Source organism: Chroicocephalus ridibundus, chromosome 24, assembly GCF_963924245.1.
Source record: "Chroicocephalus ridibundus chromosome 24, bChrRid1.1, whole genome shotgun sequence".
NCBI lineage: Eukaryota > Metazoa > Chordata > Aves > Charadriiformes > Laridae > Chroicocephalus > Chroicocephalus ridibundus.
The window spans coordinates 2,886,444-2,906,072 of NC_086307.1; the positions used below are offsets into that span (position 1 = coordinate 2,886,444).

The 19,629-nt window shown below is 56.9% G+C and overlaps 3 protein-coding genes across 4 annotated transcripts; all 3 read left to right on the forward strand.

Annotated features, from left to right (window-relative positions):
- Window positions 1-2,861: 2,861 nt before the first annotated feature.
- SMARCD1 (SWI/SNF related, matrix associated, actin dependent regulator of chromatin, subfamily d, member 1) lies at window positions 2,862-10,988 on the forward strand. The gene is made up of 13 exons (XM_063359197.1): window positions 2,862-3,051; window positions 3,172-3,359; window positions 4,974-5,016; window positions 5,113-5,235; window positions 6,028-6,150; window positions 6,640-6,756; window positions 7,076-7,177; window positions 7,266-7,427; window positions 7,542-7,639; window positions 8,072-8,207; window positions 8,558-8,680; window positions 8,922-9,023; window positions 9,257-10,988. The coding sequence occupies exons 1-13, from the start codon at window positions 2,884-2,886 to the stop codon at window positions 9,308-9,310; spliced, it is 1,539 nt and encodes a 512-aa protein (XP_063215267.1). The 5' UTR covers window positions 2,862-2,883; the 3' UTR covers window positions 9,311-10,988.
- Window positions 10,989-11,889: 901 nt separating this feature from the next.
- Window positions 11,890-17,361, forward strand: GPD1 (glycerol-3-phosphate dehydrogenase 1). 2 transcript variants are annotated; one of them, XM_063359142.1, is made up of 8 exons: window positions 11,890-12,034; window positions 12,217-12,394; window positions 12,986-13,126; window positions 13,508-13,646; window positions 14,587-14,699; window positions 15,028-15,261; window positions 15,450-15,556; window positions 15,841-17,361. In XM_063359142.1, exons 1-8 carry the CDS (start codon window positions 11,994-11,996, stop codon window positions 15,935-15,937), a joined length of 1,050 nt encoding a protein of 349 aa, XP_063215212.1. In that variant the 5' UTR covers window positions 11,890-11,993; the 3' UTR covers window positions 15,938-17,361. The 2 variants fall into 2 exon arrangements, with proteins under 2 accessions (XP_063215212.1, XP_063215213.1); XM_063359143.1 differs by lacking the exon at window positions 12,986-13,126.
- A 1,350-nt stretch (window positions 17,362-18,711) lies between these two features.
- Window positions 18,712-19,493, forward strand: LOC134526864 (cytochrome c oxidase assembly protein COX14 homolog). Its single transcript, XM_063359144.1, has 2 exons — window positions 18,712-19,117; window positions 19,206-19,493. The coding sequence occupies exon 2, from the start codon at window positions 19,214-19,216 to the stop codon at window positions 19,370-19,372; it is 159 nt and encodes a 52-aa protein (XP_063215214.1). The 5' UTR covers window positions 18,712-19,117; window positions 19,206-19,213; the 3' UTR covers window positions 19,373-19,493.
- Window positions 19,494-19,629: the final 136 nt, after the last annotated feature.

A 19,629-nucleotide genomic window follows, 5' to 3' on the forward strand; every position in this document is an offset into this window, starting at 1 on the left:
AGGTCCCTTCCAACCCCCACCATTCTCTGATTCTGTGATTTTCAGACACAAGGCTCTACCGCGCATGCGATCCGTGCGTGGCAGGGCAGCGTACGTGGGCCAGGGAGCTCCAGCCTCTCCGGGGTTCTGGCAGGTCACGGACGGGCGCAGTGCACGTAGGATGCACGGGGCTGGCGGGCGGCAAGGTGCGCTGTGCCGGCAGCGTGTGTGCATCCACGTCTGTCACTCGGTGGTGCGAGACTCACGCTGTGCACAAGACAAGGAGTTAATTACATTTCACAGGAAGCATCTCTGATGATCCACGCGAGGACGGGGTGTGACACACCCAGGCCTGGGATGCTGGGAAGCACCTGCTTGCACGCTGCCGTGTTTACCTTGCGGATCGTGCGGCTGCTGAAACCCTACACAGCAAGGATTAATCATGCATCACGCATAAAACCACGGCAGAGATAGCATCACCTCTTCTCCTCCCTGGCAATAATTCCTGGTTACCACTTGCTCAGTGCTAAAGCCGCCAGCAGAAACAGGCGCTGAGATATAATTACACAGTGCTGGATGCGGTTCGGCTGCCTGGAGCCAGAGCCGTACTGGTTGGGGAGGAAGGTTTCAGAGGAGCCGCCTGGTGCCAGCAGGTGCAGTAAAATGAAGGTGCACGGGGTAGCATTTCGCAAACCATTTCCACTGGGAGGAGCGAACCAACCAAACCCTCAGGGCAGAGGAAAAGAGAAAGGACAAGCGTAAGGAGGCACTGAGCCAAGGAAGCTGGGGTTATTTTCTCCTTGCCCTTCCTACAAAACGCAGCCAGCATCAGGGGACAGAGAGGACAGGTCAGAGAGCATCCCTGGGGACAGAGGGCTGGGGCCGCTCCCAAACCGGCTCATGCGATGTGGGGTGTCCCAAGACCCCGCAGCTCACCTGTGCCAAGCTGAGCAGCTCTCCAAGGCTCGCTGCCCTCTCTCCGGTTCCGACGTTAGCCCTTGCCTTCTCTCACTCCCACCCCGCCTCACTCTGCGTGTCCCTCCCAGGAGAGCCGGGCAGCTTTCCAGCCTGCCCAAAAGGCTCCTGCCAGGCTTTAAGTCTCAGTCAAAGTTGCATCTGAACAATACGGAGCAGATAAGTTCCACTGCTTTTCCTCCCCATGAATATTTCATAAGGCTGCTGGGCGCCAAGCCTGTCGGAGGTGGCATTAAATTAACTGCACGGACACATGGATGCTGAGACAACAGTTAATGGCTGTGCTCAAAGCGTCGTGTTTTTCATCAGGGATAGGAAATGCCGGTATCTGGCAGAAAAAGCGCCAACACATCCCCACTTCTTTGCTCGGTCAACGATGCCATACACTGTACAGGACAGCCTCCAAAATGACCCATGATCATCATTAATTGCTTAATTAATACTTGTGGTGTGACTGCTCACTTGGGTTTTTTTCACAGATTAACGCTGGCTGGATTTGTGTCCCTTCTTCTCTCTGAGCAACCGCAAGGGCAAGTGCTCCAGGGAACAGGGAACTTAATGCAAATACTTGCAGAAAGTGGCCTTTAATTCTAACATCGTGCTTTCTGTAGCAACTCTCAAGGGAGACAGAAATCCTTTTCCTTGGTGCTCAGCCTAAACCTGAACAAACTGACTCCGTTTATGTCCATTTACACCCCCATAAGCTTACTTCTTAAGACGTTAAGGACGGCAGTTCTGGTGAGAGGTGTCACTGCCAGGTCTGCACGCTGGAGTCCTCCATCCCCGGGGCAGACAAAGCCGCCTTCCTTCGAGCACACCCCAGAGCAAAGGAGGCTTCAGGACCAGCATCTCCTGCGAGAGGCACGCGTTTGTAACAGCGAGCGCTGCAGCTCCGGCCTGGCAAGCGCAGGACTGACACCCCAACCTCCTCAACTCCAGGGCGGCTCTGACCGTAACGGCTCCTGGGCAGTAACCCTGGGGGCTGCCGCGGAAATCAGCCAGGCTCGGCGGGGACAGGAGAGATCAGACCAAGCGCGACGTCAGCCGAGGCAGGTAGAGGAGTCCCCAAGCGTGTCTGAAGGGAGCTCGATGAGGATTCAAGGAGCTGCAAATTCTCTTACAGGTGGTTCCGCCCAGAGATGAGAGCCGCCAGCCTGCTGACTTAAAACAGCCACCCTGCTCCGAACACCCACAGGGCTCCCCGCCCCCCCAGGCCCTTGCATCCCCCGCAGGCTCCCCATGAACATTGCCCCCAGCACCCCAAAAGCCACCCTCACGGGCCCTGTACCCTCCCCTAATCCCCCAGGACTTTACCCCAAGACCCTGCACCCTCTGACATAGCCTCAGAACCCCCCGCAGAACCCTGCACCCCCCAAATACCCCCACGGCCCCAGCACACACACACACCCCCGCAGAACCCTGCACCCCCCATATACCCCCACGGCCCCAGCACCCCACCAGGCCCATGCCCAAATACGCCCAGGACCCTGCACCCCCCCTGATACACCCCCATGGCCCCAACACGCCCCCAGGACCGGGCCCCAGCACCCCCAAGTCCTTACAGCCCCACATAACCCCACGGCCCCAGCACCCCAAGACCCTGCGCTCCCCCCCGAATACCCCCACGGTCCCAGGACACACAACGCCCCCGCCCAAGACCCTACACCCCCACATCACCCCCAGGACTCTGCACCCCCACATATACCCCACGTCCCCAGGACCATGCCCCTGCACCCCCAGGAACCCCGCACGCCCCATGTACCCCATGGTCTCCCCAGGCCCCTGCACCCCCCACCGCCCCCGCCCCCGCCGCGGCCTCCGGCCGGCAGAGGGCAGCAGTTGCGGGCGGCGCCTCTCTGGCGCGGGACCCGCGCGCGCTCTCTATGGCGCACATCCGGTTCCGGCCCGCTCCCCTTTGTGCTGAAGAAGATGGCGGCGCGGGCGGGATTCCAGTCGGTGACTCCCAGCGGCGGCGGCGGTGGGGCCGCTGCTGGGGCCGGCGCGCTGGGCCCGGGCACGCCGGGCGGGCCGGTGCGCATGGGCCCGGCTCCAGGCCAGGGCCTGTACCGCTCGCCGCTGCCGGGAGCCGCCTACCCGGTGAGGCGGGGGAGGGACCGGCGCTGCGCGGGGCGGGGCGGGAGGGAGCGGGGGCGGCGGGGACGGGCTCGGCTTCGGCTTCGCCCGGTGGGCACTGGACCGGTTTTCTTCTCTCCGCAGCGCCCCGGGATGTTACCGGGCAGCCGGCTGGCGCCCCAGGGCCCCTCCATGGGGCCGCCGGGTTACGGCGGGAGCCCGGCGGTGCGGCCCGGGATGGCGCAGGCCAGCCTGGACCAGGCCCGCAAGAGGCCGGCGCCGCAGCAGCTCCAGCAGGTGCAGCCGCAGGCCGTGCCCAACCGCAACCACAAGTAAGGGCCGGTATCCCGGGGCAGCGGGGACATCACGGGGCGGCAGGGTGTCTCAGGGCATCCTCGGGCATTGTGGGCATCCTGGGGCAGTGGGGACATCCCGGGGCATCCTTGGGCATTGGGGTGTCTGAGGGCATCCTTGGGCATTGGGGGCATCCCAGGACAGTGGGGACATCTCAGGGTATCCCAGGGCAATGGGGACATCCTGGGACATCCCTGGGTATTGGGGTGTGTCAGGGCATCATTGGGCATTGGGAGCATCCCAGGATATCTGTGGACATTGGGGTGTCTCAGGGCATCCTCGGGCACTGGGGACATCCCAGGACAGCAGGGGCATCCTGGGCAGTGGGGACATCCCAGGCCATTGGGAACATCCTGGGACATCCCAAAGCATTGGGGTGTCTCAGGGTATCCTTGGACACTGGGGACATCCAGGGGCAGTGGGACATCCCAGGGCGTCCTCGGGCATCAGAGCATCTTAGGGCATTCCAGGACATCCCCAGGCATCGGGGTGTCTCAGGACATCCTGGGGCATCCCTGGGCATCAGGGACATCCCCAGCCATTGTAGTGTCTTGGGACATCCTGGTGTCCCCTGAGACATCCCTGGGTCTCAGGGACATCCTGCATTGTCCCCTGGCATCGGGGCATCTCAGGGCATCCTCAGACGGGGGCACGGACGTTTTGCCTCTTTCACCAAAGGCCCCCAGGAGCAAGGCCAGGTTTGGGGGTGCAGGCAGGCACCCCTAGGATCAGAGAGCGAGGGGTGAGCCCTCGCTGAAGTGGGGACTGCGTGGGGCAGCAGGGAGTGTCAGTCACAGACGTGGTGCGATGGCCTGGCTGCGCTTAGCGACACAAAGCTTTTCTGTTGGGCTGTGTGTGGGGCACTCTGCCTCCTGCCGTGCTTGGAGGAAATAGCCTCAAGTCGCACCAGGGGAGGTTTAGGATGGATATTAGGAAAAATTTCTTCACTGAAAGGGTTGTCAAGCATTGGAAGAGGCTGCCCAGGGCAGTGGTGGAGTTGCCATCCCTGGAGGTATTTAAAAGCCGGGCAGACGTGGCACTGAGGGACGTGGGGCAGTGGTGGTTTGGGCAGTGTTGGTGGATCGTTGGACTCTATGATCTGAAAGGTCCCTTCCAATCCAGACGATCCTATGATTCTAACACTGGTAATTCATCTCTTGATTTAAAATGCATTTCCTAGAAAAGTCCATCTAAAGCTAATGGAGGCTAGAGAGTCGCTTTGGTTAGGCATTATGTGTAGTACGCCCTTTCCAACTTGATGTAACCCCGCTTTCTGAGCTCTCACAGGGGATGTGAAATGTTCAGGTGCGTTAGTTCGTCACACCACCGTGGGCTTCGTCAGCTCTGCGGTGCTGGAGGCCCGGCAGGGGCCATGGGGAATACAGAGCCTGACTGCACTGATGGTAGCAATAAGAGCCTCTGAAAAGGAGAGCCCGGGCCCGAGACTGGCATCAGGCTGAGCACACCGCTAACGCGGCAGTACTAAACCAGAGAACAAGCTGTCATCTTGCTCCCTTCGTGAGTGCCTACAGTTCCTTTGCACAAAGTGGTTGCCATTTTAATGACTGTGTGTGCATCTTCTTCCTTAACAGTGCTAAAAAGAAGAAGATGGCTGACAAAATTCTACCTCAGAGGGTGAGTGGCACACGCAGCTGCAGCCTGCGTTGATGCAAAGTAGGCTGGAGAAGTGCGGGGGAGCTGACAGTGATTTGCATTCTTGATTGGCTCTAGATTCGTGAACTCGTACCCGAGTCTCAGGCCTATATGGACTTGCTGGCCTTTGAAAGGAAATTGGACCAGACGATTATGAGGAAACGCTTGGATATCCAGGAGGCTTTGAAGCGACCCATTAAGGTAGGGGAGGGCTGCGTTCATGGTTGTCATGAATCTGGGCTCCCCAGTTCAAGAAGGACAGGGAACAGCTGGAGAGGGTGCAGCAAAGGGCTACAAAGATGATTAGGGGGTGGAACATCTCTCTTATGAAGAAAGGCTGAGGGATTTGGTCTCTCCAATCTGCAAAAAAGACGGCTGAGGGGGGACCTTATCAACGCTTATAAATACTGAAAGGGGGGGTGGCAGGAGGATGGGGCCAGGCTCTTCTCAGTGGTGCCCAGTGACAGGACAAGAGGTAACGGGCACAAACTTGAGCATGGGAAGTTCCACCTCAACATGAGGAGGAACTTCTTTACTTTGAGGGTGGCAGAGCCCTGGCACAGGCTGCCCAGAGAGGTGGGGGAGTCTCCGTCTCCACAGACATTCAAAACCCACCTGGACGCGTCCCTGTGCCACCTGCTGTGGGTGACCCTGCTCTGGCCGGGGCTTGGAGGAGATGATCTCCAGCGGTCCCTTCCAACACTATGATTCTGTGATTCTATGATCATAAGCAAGGTTTGGAGGCTCTTACTTTAGTTAAGACAGCAGGAGGGCAATGAACCTTGGGTCATGTCCCTGTAAGCGTGGCGTATCAGGCATCTTGACGTGCCAGGCACAACCAAGGAGTGGAACCAGAAATGCCTCTTTCCTCGCTGTCTGCCCTGGGAGAGGGGGAATATGAGGCAGCTAAAAACAGTAAGCTCAGTTTTAGCAAAACATAAGCAAGATAGCAAGATTTCAGAATTAACGTTGAGCTGATGCTTTTTCTCTTAGCAAAAACGAAAGCTACGTATTTTTATCTCCAATACCTTCAATCCAGCCAAGTCGGATGCAGAGGATGGTGAAGGAACAGTCGCCTCCTGGGAGCTTCGGGTGGAAGGACGGCTGCTGGAAGATGTAAGTGTGAAATACCCAACCACAGAGGTGACTTTATGGATCTGGAATTGGCGATGAAACCAGTTTCTTAGTGCGTGAGAGTGTAGCTAGGGGCTTGATATCCTCCTTCGTCTCTGTTTTCCAAGGAGTCTGATGGTGAAGAGATCGAGAGCCCAACTTGGAGACCGATGGGTATCCCCATGGCAGGACATGAGTTATACAAAGTTCTTAGAGCTATAAGAAATAATGGTGAGAGCCGATCAGTGGCAGTTGTGTACCCTGGCTCTGAGAACCAGGGCACTTGCATTGTATGAAATTGCTGAGTAATTTAATTCCTACAAGCTCATCTTTAACTCCAGTCTTTCACTTTCTGGCTTGGAACTTGATTTTCAAGCACATGTTGGTGAATTTAGGTGTTCAGAACTTCAAGGAACACTGTTGTGCACGGTGGCTGTGCTTGAGTGCTGAGACTTGCTGTCCTAACGCTTTTCCTTCCTGTGTTGCTTGCAGTCTGCTCTGTCCAAATATGATGCCACCAAGCAGAAAAGAAAGTTCTCATCCTTCTTTAAATCTCTGGTCATTGAACTTGATAAAGACCTCTATGGCCCTGACAATCACCTAGTAGAGGTGAGCTCCTTTTCGCTGCATTACCTGTAAAAATGGGTTGGTGTTTCAGCAGACAGGGTTTGTGTATCACTTGTAACTTGAGAGGGGGGGATACTAAAGGCTTGAACAAGTGGCTGGGGGCCAGGAGCTCTTGAGTTCTTATCTTAGCTTTTCCTCTGACTTGCTGGGGGTCTGGACACTTGTTTCAAGCTGCAAGTGGAAATGAGGTGAACTTTCTCTAGGTGGGTGGGATTTACTGGCAAGCTTGTTGGGTGCCAAGCAGCAGAGGAGCGAAGGGAACCAAGCGTGGGGGTGATTCTAAATGCCCTCTCCTGTTCAGTGGCACAGGACTGCTACAACTCAGGAGACGGATGGCTTCCAGGTGAAGAGGCCAGGAGATGTAAATGTGCGCTGTACTGTCCTTCTGATGCTGGATTACCAGGTAAGGTGTCGGGAGTAACAGCGCAGGGCGCGTACGGTGTCATAGCTGTGTCTGCGGCCATCTCACCTTTCTGGGCTGTTTGTTTCAGCCTCCCCAGTTCAAACTGGATCCCCGCTTGGCTCGTCTCTTGGGGATTCACACTCAGACCCGTCCAGTGATCATCCAGGCTTTGTGGCAATATATCAAGACCCACAAGCTCCAGGACCCCCATGAGCGGGAGTATGTCATCTGTGACAAATACCTCCAGCAGGTAACAGTGCGGCTGGAACAAGCGACTGTTTTCAGCTTTTCTTTGTCAGCAGCCAGTGGTTGCTGTCACTGAGCTCCCGTTGCTTTCCTTAGCCCTGTGTTTTTTCTGTCACAGATATTTGAATCTCAGCGGATGAAGTTCTCTGAAATCCCACAAAGACTTCACGCGTTGCTTATGCCCCCAGAACCGATCATCATTAATCATGTGATCAGGTGAGACTGGGACACTTGATTTCCTATTTCTTGGAAGAAGAGTGGAAGGGATGGATGAGGCTGGCACAGGAAGACATTGTAATATGTTCTGATTTTAGCAGTGGTTCCCACGTTGCCTGTCATTGTTTCTTTGTACAAGAACAGCCGCCTCTTTCATTTGCCACGTCCCTCTTTTCCACAAGGCACTCCCACGTTCATGCTGTCCTTTGCATTACACTTTTGCAGATGGAAATCTGCTTGGAGCAATCACTTGGTCTTTGTGCTGCAAAGCCATCAGTGGCGCTTTGCTGCTTGGCGTTAGAGCTGAAGCTAACACTACCTTGGCTTGTCCCTGCCTGCGGTCCATATCCTGCATCATTTTAGAGGAGCTACAACTTGGTGCTTTCTTGAGCTACTCGCTTATTTTGGCTTCTTTCTTGTGGCTGCCCCTAGTGTTGACCCAAACGACCAGAAGAAAACAGCTTGCTATGACATTGATGTGGAGGTGGACGATACCTTGAAAACTCAGATGAATTCCTTCCTGCTCTCCACAGCCAGTCAACAGGAAATTGCTGCTCTGGATAACAAGGTAGGAAGAGCTCCTTCAGCTCTGCCCTCCTCCGGGCTGGGTGGGAATGTGTCACTGGAGCAGGCGAGCCCTGAGCAGGACAGGAGTTCAGCTTTGCTCTGTTGTGCATTTGGAACCTAGAGTGGGGTCAGCCATGCTGACAAACGGGTGACTTTACCTGGAAACGTAGTTCTAAAGCAAATGGTCAGTGGGAAAATTGGTAATATTCAGAGCAGGAAACTGGGAATTGAAAATCCTGTTTGATGGGTATAAGTCAACCAGGGAGTATAAGAGTTCGCTGGGTCTCTTCATGTTTCTGTCTGACTTTTCCCCCTATTCAGCAGTTTAGTTGCTGTGCTTATCTCCTTCAGATTCATGAAACAATAGAGACAATTAACCAGCTGAAGACCCAGCGGGAGTTCATGCTGAGCTTTGCCCGAGATCCTCAGGGCTTCATCAACGACTGGCTACAGTCCCAGTGCCGGGATTTAAAGGTAAAAGCTTTGTCTTGTGTGGAAGGTGGATCCAGTCACACGCTTCCCTCATTATAACCGGCTCCCACAGAGAGAGAGGCAATTTCCTGCTCAGAAAGCGAGACTAGAATTGGAGTCAAGTGTAAGAACCTGACCTGACTGTACTGAAATGTCTTTGAGGAAAGGGGAGGGGGTGTGGGTTTGCCTAGGACAGCCAGAGCTTTTGCACTCCCTGAACTGTTGTGTCCTTTGTGCTCTCCAGACAATGACTGATGTTGTTGGGAATCCTGAAGAGGAGCGTAGAGCTGAGTTCTACTTCCAGCCGTGGGCTCAGGAAGCTGTGTGCAGATACTTCTACTCCAAGGTGAGCGTCCCTGAGTAGGGGTCCCCTTCTGTACCCAGTGGCTCCGAGTACCTGCCTGTTACTCCATGCTGCCGGTGGAAAGTGGCAGTGCTAAGCTTTGCTTGTACATACTGCTGGTGCATCTTGGTCCCAGTTTGAGTTTACCGTTTTCCAGATGGGTCCTGTGTTACCCGTATGCTACGGTGCTGCACCATCCAAGTACGGTAACGCTGCTATTCTGGCTTCTCTTGCAGGTGCAGCAAAGACGGCAGGAATTGGAGCAGGCTCTGGGAATCCGTAACACATAGGCTGCTCCGCTCCTCCCCAACCAGAAGGCATCACAGCTATTTGTGGAGACAGAGAGCTGCAGAGTACACTGTCGAGGCTCACATAATCCCGCTCCGGCAGCGAGGCCCGCATCACTATTCATCCTGGCATTGTCCCTGTTGGGGCAGCTCCAGGACACCTGGGGTCTTCTGGGGTGTGGCAAGCAGACGGGCTCCAATGAGCACACATTTCTACCTGGTTTTCTTCCTGACTGTTGCCTTGTCAGTCCCAAGGCTTCCGAGAGCCTCCCCTTGACTCTGCACTGCCCGGTAGTGTCCCCAGTAGCCAGTACGACTGCTGACTTGGAGCCTTTCTCAAGTTCAGAAACCACAGCCCATCCCTCCCCAACTAGCATCTAGTTGTGGCACACGAGACCTGGGTCTGGGAAGCCTGGATCTGCTGTAAGGGTGGAGTTCTGTGGCTCGTCCCTTCCCTGCCTGGTTTTATAGCAAGGTGCCAGGATGCCATGAGCTGACATACCTCCCTGCCCTCACTCCCTCGCTCGGAGGGTGCTGCTGCACTGGGCTGCCTCATAAGTCACTCTCCTCCTGGAGGAAGTTACTGGACTGTGTAGAGAATTGCTTCTCCCCTTGTCCCTTTTTTCCCTGCCCCGTTCCCTTTGTGTTCTTTGACAGACTGTCCTAGGCGGGGATCACAGGGGAGCTGAGGCATTGGTTTACTGCAGGGACGTGGAAGCATTGGAGTGGTGAGGTTTCTCTGCACTTCAAAAGACCTGCGCCTGCGGTTCCAGCAAGCCATCTGGCTGCTTGTGCTCCCTGTAGCAGGGAGAGGGGACGCAGCAGCTGCCTGGTGGAATTGTGCAGGGCTGCAGCGCTGTAGGTTCATTCCTTTGGGACAGTTATCCTGTGTCGCTTGCTGTGGGGACCAGAAGCTCCTTCGCGTGGACCTGAGGGTGTAACGGGACAGTCCTTGGGAATGGACATAGCTCCAAGCGTACGCGAGTTAGCAGGTGTTTCCGTGCCGAAGCTCCTGTGGTTTTTAGTCACGTTTTAGGTTCTGGGGCTGCCATAAGGCCCAGCATGGTTCAGGAATGTACAAGTAGATTTTCTCGACCGTGGGGAGTAGCAGCCCAGATGCCTCTGTGGAATGAATTACTGGTGAACTAGTGGTCAGGTGTAAGGGAATGGCCTCTCTTAACCCAGATCTCAGTATTTCTTCTCGAGACTGTAATGCAAATGGACTTGAAAGTTGGTCGTATTCTCTTGGAATAGCTGCAAAAACCTGTTACTGACAAACCCCCCCTCATCCCCACACCCAGCTTTGCTGTGGTTGGGAAGGTTGCTACGAATTTGGGAGCCTGGGTGGCCCTACTCCTCGTGTGTGTGTTACTACATGTCCGTGAGTAATAGACTCTCGACCTCCCTTCTCCTTTGCCCCCTTATGAAATGGCTCCTCTGTGGTTCTGGGGTGAAGGTCTTGGTGCTGATGAAGCAGCCCACTGACTCCTCAGGGGAATCACACATGAAGGATGCTGAGTACTGCGTAGGCAAACATAGCTGTTGCAGAATAACTGCTTTTCTTAACTGAATATTATGGTTTTTTCCATGGACCAAAATTTTTTTTTTTTTTTTGTACTGTATCCTTGTAGATGTCACCCAGTTTTAATAAAAGCCTCCTGTGAAGGAAGCTGTCCTCCCTCCTTCTGTGCTGACAGCACGCTTTCTCTCCGCAGCTGCCTTGGTGAATGACACTTCATTTACTTGCCTGGGAAGGGACAGGATTGGATTATCTCCACGTTTTTTCTTTCTTTTTTTTTTTTTTAATTTTTAACAAAGCCAACTGGGTTAAGAGGCTGCAGAGAAAATGTTCTTCATAGTTTGGCCTTTTATAGAGAGCCTTTCATGTAAGGATCTCTGGCTCGCAGAGTCTGCTAAGCCTTTGCAAAAGTGCTTTTGTGGTAAACAAGAAAAGTAACTTGAGCAAAACTGGAAATCTAGTGGCCAAGCTGCTGATAAAATCTAGACGGGCCAGTTTCCACACTCTGCTGCCTTGCAGAATTGTGACAGCCTGTTTCCCCCCCATGGGAGTCGGGCATAATTTTGAGGTAACTGTATTAAAGTTTACATACAAGGGCTTAAAACTATGCAAAAGGGGCAGCAGTGTCTCCACCCTGCCTTGTTTATAGAAGTAGAAATGTAATGCACCTGTAAGCCCTTGTGGCAAGGGAAAACTCCTCTGTGGCTAGAAAAAGGCGCAGTTTGCCTGAGGTCAGGCCGTTAGTGCTGCTGCTCAAGGCTGTGAGATCAGAGCAGGGGTTGTGTCCCGGGTCCGCAACCACAGGGTTCATGTTTCTTACTTCGGGGGGTGGGGAGCGGGGGGATAAAATGCTTTTCTGTGGAAAAGGGAAGAGAGAAGCTCTGCAGTCGTGACTCCCGCTTCTGCTGAGATTTGGGATGTGAGCTACTTCACCTTTGCCTCAGGGGAGCAGTTTGCGCCTGCAGCACGGTCTCGCATTGCCGCCCCCCGAGCTGCGAGCACCGGCGGTGCCCGGGAGAGCGGCCGGTGCTGCCGCCCCGGGGCTCGGTGCCCGGTTTCCCCGGGGGCAGGCGGGGACGGGGGCGGGACGGGGCCGCCCCTGCTCCGGGCGGCCTTGAAATACCAGCGGCGGGCTCAGCGCTGCGCAGCGCCCCGGCTCCCTGCACCATGGGTGGCAAGAAAGTCTGCATCGTGGGCTCTGGCAACTGGTGAGTGCCCGCTGCCCGGCCACCCCGGTCCCCTCTTCGTCCCCGTCCTCCCTAGCGCCCCACGGTACCCGCTGCAAGCTGTCCCCGTTTCACCAGGACCCCCAGTGACCTGCGGCGCACTGGGCTCCCTGGTGCCAGCGGCCTCGGTGCCCGCTGCCTACGGCTCTGCTCTGCCCACGCAGGGGCTCGGCCATCGCCAAGATCGCCGGCAGCAATGCGGCACAGCTGAGCACCTTTGAGAACCAGGTGAACATGTGGGTGCTGGAGGAGGAGGTGGACGGCCGGCGGCTCACCGACATCATCAACACGGAGCACGAAAATGTCAAGTACCTGCCAGGGCACAAGCTGCCCCCCAATGTGGTGAGTGTGGCCCGACGGCAGCCCCTCCGCTGAGCGCAAGGTCCGGTGCCGGCAGCCGGGCTCTCTGGTGAGAGGTAATAAATAGCTCTGCTGGTGTGCTGGGCACCGGTGTGTGAAAGCAGGGGATGCACTGGGCTGCATGGGACCCAGCTACACCCTCCCAGTGACCTTGATCCGTGCTTGGACGAGCTGCAGCCCTGGCTGCTCTCACTGCCCACCTTTGCCCCCGCTCTGGCATCCCACAGGCTGGGCTTGAGGCCATGTGGCTGCCTGCGAACTGGCATCGGCAGCGCATGGAGAGCCCGGGGGCTGCTGCCCCACGGCTGTACGCTCAGCCCCTCAGCTGGCACTGGCCTGCTGGGGTCCCCAGAATGACCCCGGCTCTTGTGGGACCAGCTCAGGCTGCTTTCGCCCTGCTCTGCTCCAGCCCCTCTGCCCTGGAAGGGGACCTCACGGCAGTGACACCGTGCCCTTCCTTCCCTCACAGGGAAGCCCCCAGCAGTTGCTCTCAAGCCCCTGCTCCCCTTGTCCTGGGTTCAGGACACACTTACTACAGGCACAAGCCCCCGACGACAGTCCTAATCTCTTCAGGTAGCAGAGCCAGACCTGCTGAAAGCCTGTGCTGGGGCTGACATCCTCCTGTTCGTGGTGCCCCACCAGTTTATCCGCAAAGTCTGTGACCAGCTCAAGGGCCACGTGAAGAAAGATGCTATTGGGATGTCGCTCATTAAGGTGTGAGCAGGAGGAGCGCTGCCCGGGCAGCTCGCTGGGGCGCTGCGTCAAGGGGGCTTAGCTGGAAGCAGCCTGGCCCGGAGAGGCTGCGAGGGGAATCCTGGGATTCTGGAGCAGAAACTGGGCTCCAGGGCTATAGGGAGGATGTGGGGAGAGTGGGAAGTGGGGGCAGAGTCTTGATGGGGATTTGGGGGTGTACTGGTGGAGGAGAAGGGTGAGGGCACATGGGGGATCTCAGGGACTGTGAGGAGTGGGGTGCAGCTGAGCACTGGGGGGATGGGAGTCGGAGCATTGAAGCACAGGGAATGACAGGATCGGGGCAGGGGGGCAGTAGGTCTCCAGGGGGGCAGGTGCTCATCTCTGTCCCTGGTTGCCTCTCAGGGGGTGGACGAAGGACCAGATGGGCTGAGGCTGATCTCAGACATTATCCATGAGAAACTGGGAATCGAGATGAGCGTCCTCATGGGGGCCAACATTGCTAATGAAGTGGCAGGAGAGAAGTTCTGTGAAACAACCATCGGTAAGGAGCCAAAAGCCCTCCTCATTAGCAGCCTTCATTTCTGACGAGCAGGAAGAGGCAAAGGGGGGAGCATGGTGCAGCTCAAACTACTGCTGCCCAGCGTGAGCCAGCCCTTTTTCCCCGTGGAGGCAGCGGGACTCCGTAGGAGCTCATTCAGAGGGTTTATGATGTAATTGCTCACTTCATGAAAAACAGAGTTGTGTGTCTAAAAGCTCCTTGCCAGCCTGAGCGTCAGGCAGTCTGCCTGCCGCAAAGGAAAGGGGTGTACGCTAAGAGTCCCTTTAGGCAATAGAGTTCCTACCTTCGTTTCCTTGGGCTTCAAGGGACGCTCACCTGGATCTCGTGTTACTGCCAGCCAGGGCTGCTTGAAAGTTCATCTGGTGACTGTTCTGACATCCTCCACACTGTTTGTGAATCACGTACAGCAGCCAAAACCAACAGAAGAGTTTGCTGGGTTAGAAGTTACGGGATTCAAAGTGTCTATATTTTAAACAAAAGCAAACACGCTGTGCAGGAGGCTGCAGAGACTGGGGAGGTATAACAGCGCGTGCTATCGCTGCAAGCACACAGAAACGCTCTCGTGCAGGACATCGCAGGAACAGGGAGAACAGCAGCCTCCAAACCCAAATTTGCAACCTCTGAAGATGCCTTTAATCTACTGGGCATGTCATTTCTGTCTTGCTCGACACAGCAGTAGGGATCGTCCCCGTCTTCTGGGAATTCCAAGGTTGAACCTCGCTTATCTGCCACTCAATGTGTGCGTGGCACTTTGTGGACCTGCAAATGTTTAGCAACATCCATCAGTTGGGCAATAGGTTCCTCTCGCTGCACCAACTGCAAGGACTATGCTGCAGGAGCACACCACTGGGCAGGAGAGCGGCACAGTCCTACCTCAGGGTCTCCCCCCATCATCTTCCTCCTCCTCCCTTTGTCTCATCAGGCTGCAAGAACACGCAGCACGGGCAGACGCTGAAGGAGCTGATGCAGACCCCGAATTTCCGGGTGACGGTGGTGCAGGAAGCTGACACTGTAGAGATCTGCGGGGCTCTCAAGGTGGGGGAGCCGCTCACCGGGGTTTGCGGGTCTTGGTTAGCAAAGTCTGCAGTTCTCTAGGGCCCTGCAGGGAGCTGGGGGGGGAGGCTGCCAGCTGAGTGAACTCCACTGGGTATCGCGCTGTGGCTTGCTGAGACCGTTGGGTCAAAAGCCAGACTGGAGGGAACTGTGGATGTGTCCTGTTCAGCAGCTTGGAGGGATGATGATCGCTGGCACAGGCAGGGGCAGGCAGGAGCCTGTGCTGGGGATCACACAGGCGGGTCACGGACACAGCAAAGCCCTGAGCTCTGTTGGGAACAGACCCCTCCATGTTGTTGCCGTTTTCCAGAACGTTGTGGCTGTAGGAGCTGGTTTCTGTGATGGACTCGGTTATGGAGACAACACAAAGGCTGCCGTGATCCGTCTGGGGCTGATGGAGATGATTGGCTTTGCCAAACTCTTCTGTAAGGGCCCCGTCTCCCCCTCCACCTTCCTGGAGAGCTGCGGGGTCGCTGACCTCATCACTACCTGCTATGGTGGCCGCAACCGCAAGGTGGCTGAGGCTTTTGCCAAGACTGGGAAGGTAAGCAGAGCAGGGAGCAGGCGACTTTGATATCTATCAACCTGCTGAGCTGGCAGCAGGATGGACCCAATTAGAGCCATGGCATCCTGCCTTCGCTCACCAAGTGCCGCAGCCTGGCTCTAGGGAAGGAAGGTGGGACGGCGGATGGGGTTGCAGGGCCCAGCTCCCTCACTCCTGGGTTGTTTCAGTCTATTGAGCAGCTGGAGAAGGAGATGTTGAATGGGCAGAAGCTGCAGGGTCCCCAGACATCTGCTGAGCTGCATCGCATCCTGAAAAGCAAGAATGTAGTGGAGAAGTGAGTGCTCTCGTTTTCCCTTGTCTGTTCTTTTGGGGTGGGGCTGGGATCTTTCCGGCAGCTGTGGGAGGGGAAACCCACCCGTAGTGTCTCTGCTGTTCAGGTGAATCTCTGCACTGCCCACATCAAACCAGCTGGGCAGAAATGTCCTGCTGGATGAGGCCCCGTGCCACTGTCCCACCTGCCCCTGCCCAGTGGTCCTGCAGGTCGCAACAGAAGTTGAGGTGCTCTGACTGCCAGCTCTGGTGACAGCGCGGGGGGTGACTTTGTTCATCTGCCCACAGGTTCCCCCTCTTCACAGCTGTGTATCAGATCTGCTACGAGGGCAAACCTGTTACCGATGTCATCAAGTGTCTCCAGAATCACCCTGAGCATAAGTAAGTGGACTCTGCCTGTGAAACCACCGATCCTGCCAAGAAGCGTGGGGAGCTCCTGCCTGCACCAACTTGCTCTGATGCTACAGCTTTGTGAGGAGTCCGGATTTCCTGGGAGCCTTTGCAGAGTGCTGGAAGGGCAGAGGTTCCCTTTCTCAGCCCTGGACTCTGCCAGCCTGAGCCTGACATCTGCACAGAGGTACCTGCTGATCTCCCTCTCTCCTTGAAGGGCTCATTTAGCTTCTGCTGATCTCTAGGGTCTGCCCGGAGCGGGGCCGAGCGTCTTCCTCCTTTCACTTTCTCTTGCTGTGATGGATTCAGTTCTCAGAGAGACTCTGCCAGGTCATCTTGATCGATACGGGCTGTGCAGGAGGCACTGCCTTTGCTATTAGCCCCATGGGGCCACTCTGCTCCCTGCTGTTGCTTTTGGCTTAACTGTCTCGTGGAGAAGGCACGGTTCCCCACCAGGCTCCACCAGGATGAGTGAAGCTCCTATGGACTTTCAAAGGGGCTGAGAATCACTTTTAAGAAGCACCGGCACAGAAAATAGCATTCTTTTCCACCCTGCCATGTGCTATTTCCCTAGCCACTGCCAGCTGCTCCAGATGAATGGTACAGCCAATGCTTTGCTTGTGAGGGCAGCCCCAGGGCGAGACTTTAGAGCTTGTTTGTTTAGACTTTTTGCTCTCACAATCAAACCTGGCCCCTGCACCTGGGGAACTCCCCCGTTGTCAGATCTGCCTGTGTTAATTCCATGCCCACTGATTCTCCCCGGGCAGCCTTTCTCCCTCCTATCGCTTTGTCCTCTGGCTGGCTTTGGCAGTGCAGGGGCCCACTGCCCCGAAGTCTTTCTGAGCAGCTGGCAGGCTGTGTAGCCCTTGGCAGCGTACCTGACAAAGCAGCGGGTCATGTTGCTTTTATATGAATGATCCACAGCAGCTTTCTGCCTTCTCTCTGACTTGCTCCCATCTGTGCTTCTACATGGCTTTCCAGGTGCTAAGAAAGCAGGTTCCGCGCTTTTTCCCTGTTGCCCCTCCTGCGAGGGTGCTGGAAACTGCCCGCTGGCACAAGGGGCAGCAATGGACATGTGATCTGCAAGAGGTACGAGGAGACCTCCAACATCACAGGAGAGGACAGAGGTCTCATGCCTTGTGTTGTGCCTTTGAAACTTGCCCCTTGTCCAGCCGGGTGCCACGTGCCCCTCTGGTCCTCTGAAGCTGGCTCACTCTGCTGGTGTTTGCTCAGGCCAGCGTGTCCAGCGGTTCACTGATCCCTGTCTGGGCTGGCAGGCTGGAGCTGCTGCAGGTCTTGCTGTCCACCCCCATTCCGGGCCCTAGTGCCACCGGGTCTCTGACTAGCAGTGTACTTTACGAACCTTTAAATTAATAATAAACTTGGAGAGGAGAGGGGAGATGTGCTCTTTGCTCTGTGGCTCCTGTGCATCATTGTCTTTGGGTTGGTGCCTGCTAGGCTTGCTAAGCGTCAGTTCCCGCCTGGCTCTGCACCCTCGTGTGCTGTCCCAGAAACAGCAAGAATGCCCCCGCAGGCCGCTGTTCAGACACAACGCAACACAGTGTCCCACTTGCTTTTTCTCAGCAGCGGTTCCAGTGTTAAAGTTTGGCTGTAGGACAGAAGAGGGTTGAGAGTGCAGTGCTGAACCGGGTACGGAATCCTAACGCTTCTACCTGGGGCTAGCAGGAGCCGGGCCAGGATCCCGCCGTGCCCCGTGTACCCCAGGCCTCCCCTTCTCTGATGTCTTGGTTTCTTGGGACATGCTGTGGTGTTTTATTCATCTCTTCCCAGCTGCTTTTCCTGGACTTGCCTAGTCCCTGTCTTTCTTTGAAATGCATCTCGTACTGAGTGACCTTTCCGGGACGGCTAGCCCTCTGCTCAGCCTCTTGCTAGGGGAATTTAATCTGCTGGCACTGCAGTTGTTTCTGTACCTTTTATTAGACATGCTTTCTCACTAGGCACCCTACGACCTTTAAATTCAACTCAGCTATTGTACAGAAAGTAGCCAGCATCGGCTTCCTCTAAAGAGGAACTTTATTGAGGTTGGAGGGAGGATAAAGGGGGTCCGGCATGTTCCTGGAGGGCTGGCACAACTTCTGCTTCCCGTTGTCTTGAAGTGCTTCAGGAATCCCAGCTCAAGTGTTTGGACGTGAGGCTCACACAGGAGCGAGGGTCTCCCTCAACGCAGCGCAGTCTCTCACCTTAGCTTGCTAAACTCTTGCCAGCACCTGCCTGGAGCTGCAGCAGGATCTGGAATTTTGTGTTGGACTTGCATTTAGCTGTTAGCTCCTCTGCTGTGGAAGTGCTTTGTGCGGGTTTCTTTAGTGCCGTGCGCTGTGGGCAGCACCTGAGTCCCTGCAAGCCCTGACAGCATTTGCTGAAGGTCCCAGGTCTCACCTGGGGGATGGCTGGTGCACAAAGCCTCTTGCTTGTAGACACTCCGAAGGAGCGCGTGAGCTATAAAAAGTCTTCCCTTTGCCATTTGGAGTTATGTTCTGCAGCCTCAGCACATCCCGGCTCTGCAGGACGCTGCAGCTGCTGGAGCTGCTGCTGTGCAGCGGCCTGGGGAAAGGATAAGGGAGAGGGGAGGTGGCCCGTGTCCTGCAGGCTCAGCGCTTGACAGGGCCGGCGGGGCAGGGCAGCGCTGGGGCAGCACTCCCCACATGCCAGCAAGGAGCTCTGCGGGGGTGCCCAAGAGCAGGTTTCGGAGGAGCGCGGCCTCCTGCAGTCCCCTGGAAGCAGCCTCTCTGGCGGTGAGCGCGGGCTGGGCCCTCGGGGAGGGCGGCGAGGCCTGTGGGTGCCCCAGGGCTGGCGCCGGACTGTTGCGGCCTTCGCTCCATCCCCTGTGCAGCCGAGGCCGGTCCCCTCGGGGCTGCTGGCGCCTCAGCCCCGCGCAGGGCAGCCCGCGGTGTTCCCCACGGGGAAAGGCCAGGCCGCCGGGCTGCGCTGAGGGAGCGGGGCCGGGCAGCGCTGCCCGGCCGCGGCCGTGACCCGCCACGGCCGCCTGAGGGGACGGAGCGGCGCCGCCGCCCACCGCCAGGGGGCGCCGCCGCCCGCCCCTCGGCGGACCACACGTCCCAGCGGGCAGCGCGGCAGCCGCGTGACGGGCGGAGGCGGGGCGCTAGCGGAAGCCAGCGGAGCCGCAGGTCGGGGGTACCGGAGCCCGAGGGCGCAGGTACGGAGCGGGGAGGGGGGAGAGCCCGGCGGGACCGGGCCGGGGAGGGAGCGCTCCCGGGCCCGCTGACCGACGCCCTCTGTTGCAGGCGCAGCCATGGTGTCCGGCAAGCAGCTGGCCGACTTCGGGTACAAGGCCTTCTCCGGCTCCATGGCGCTGCTGACGGTGTACGGCGGGTACCTGTGCGGGACCCGGGCCTACCGCCTCCTCCAGCGCCGCCGGGAGCGGCAGGCCGCCGCCGGCCCCGAGAGCTGAGGGCGGCCCGGGGCCCGGCCCCACCTTTCCCGGCTGGAGCGGGGGCGGGAAGCGGCCCCACGGGGGGTCCCCGGGCGGGGGGCGGAGACGGAGCTCAATAAAAACGTGTGAAAACGGTCAAGCGTGGTGCTGCGTGGTGTCTGCCCAGAACAGCGCAGAACGGGTCCCTCAACCTTAAAAAGGTGCTTTTCAGAGGCCCAGAATAACAGAAGAGGGGCCCACGCGCTCCTTGATTTCATTTTCTACGGATGAAACAC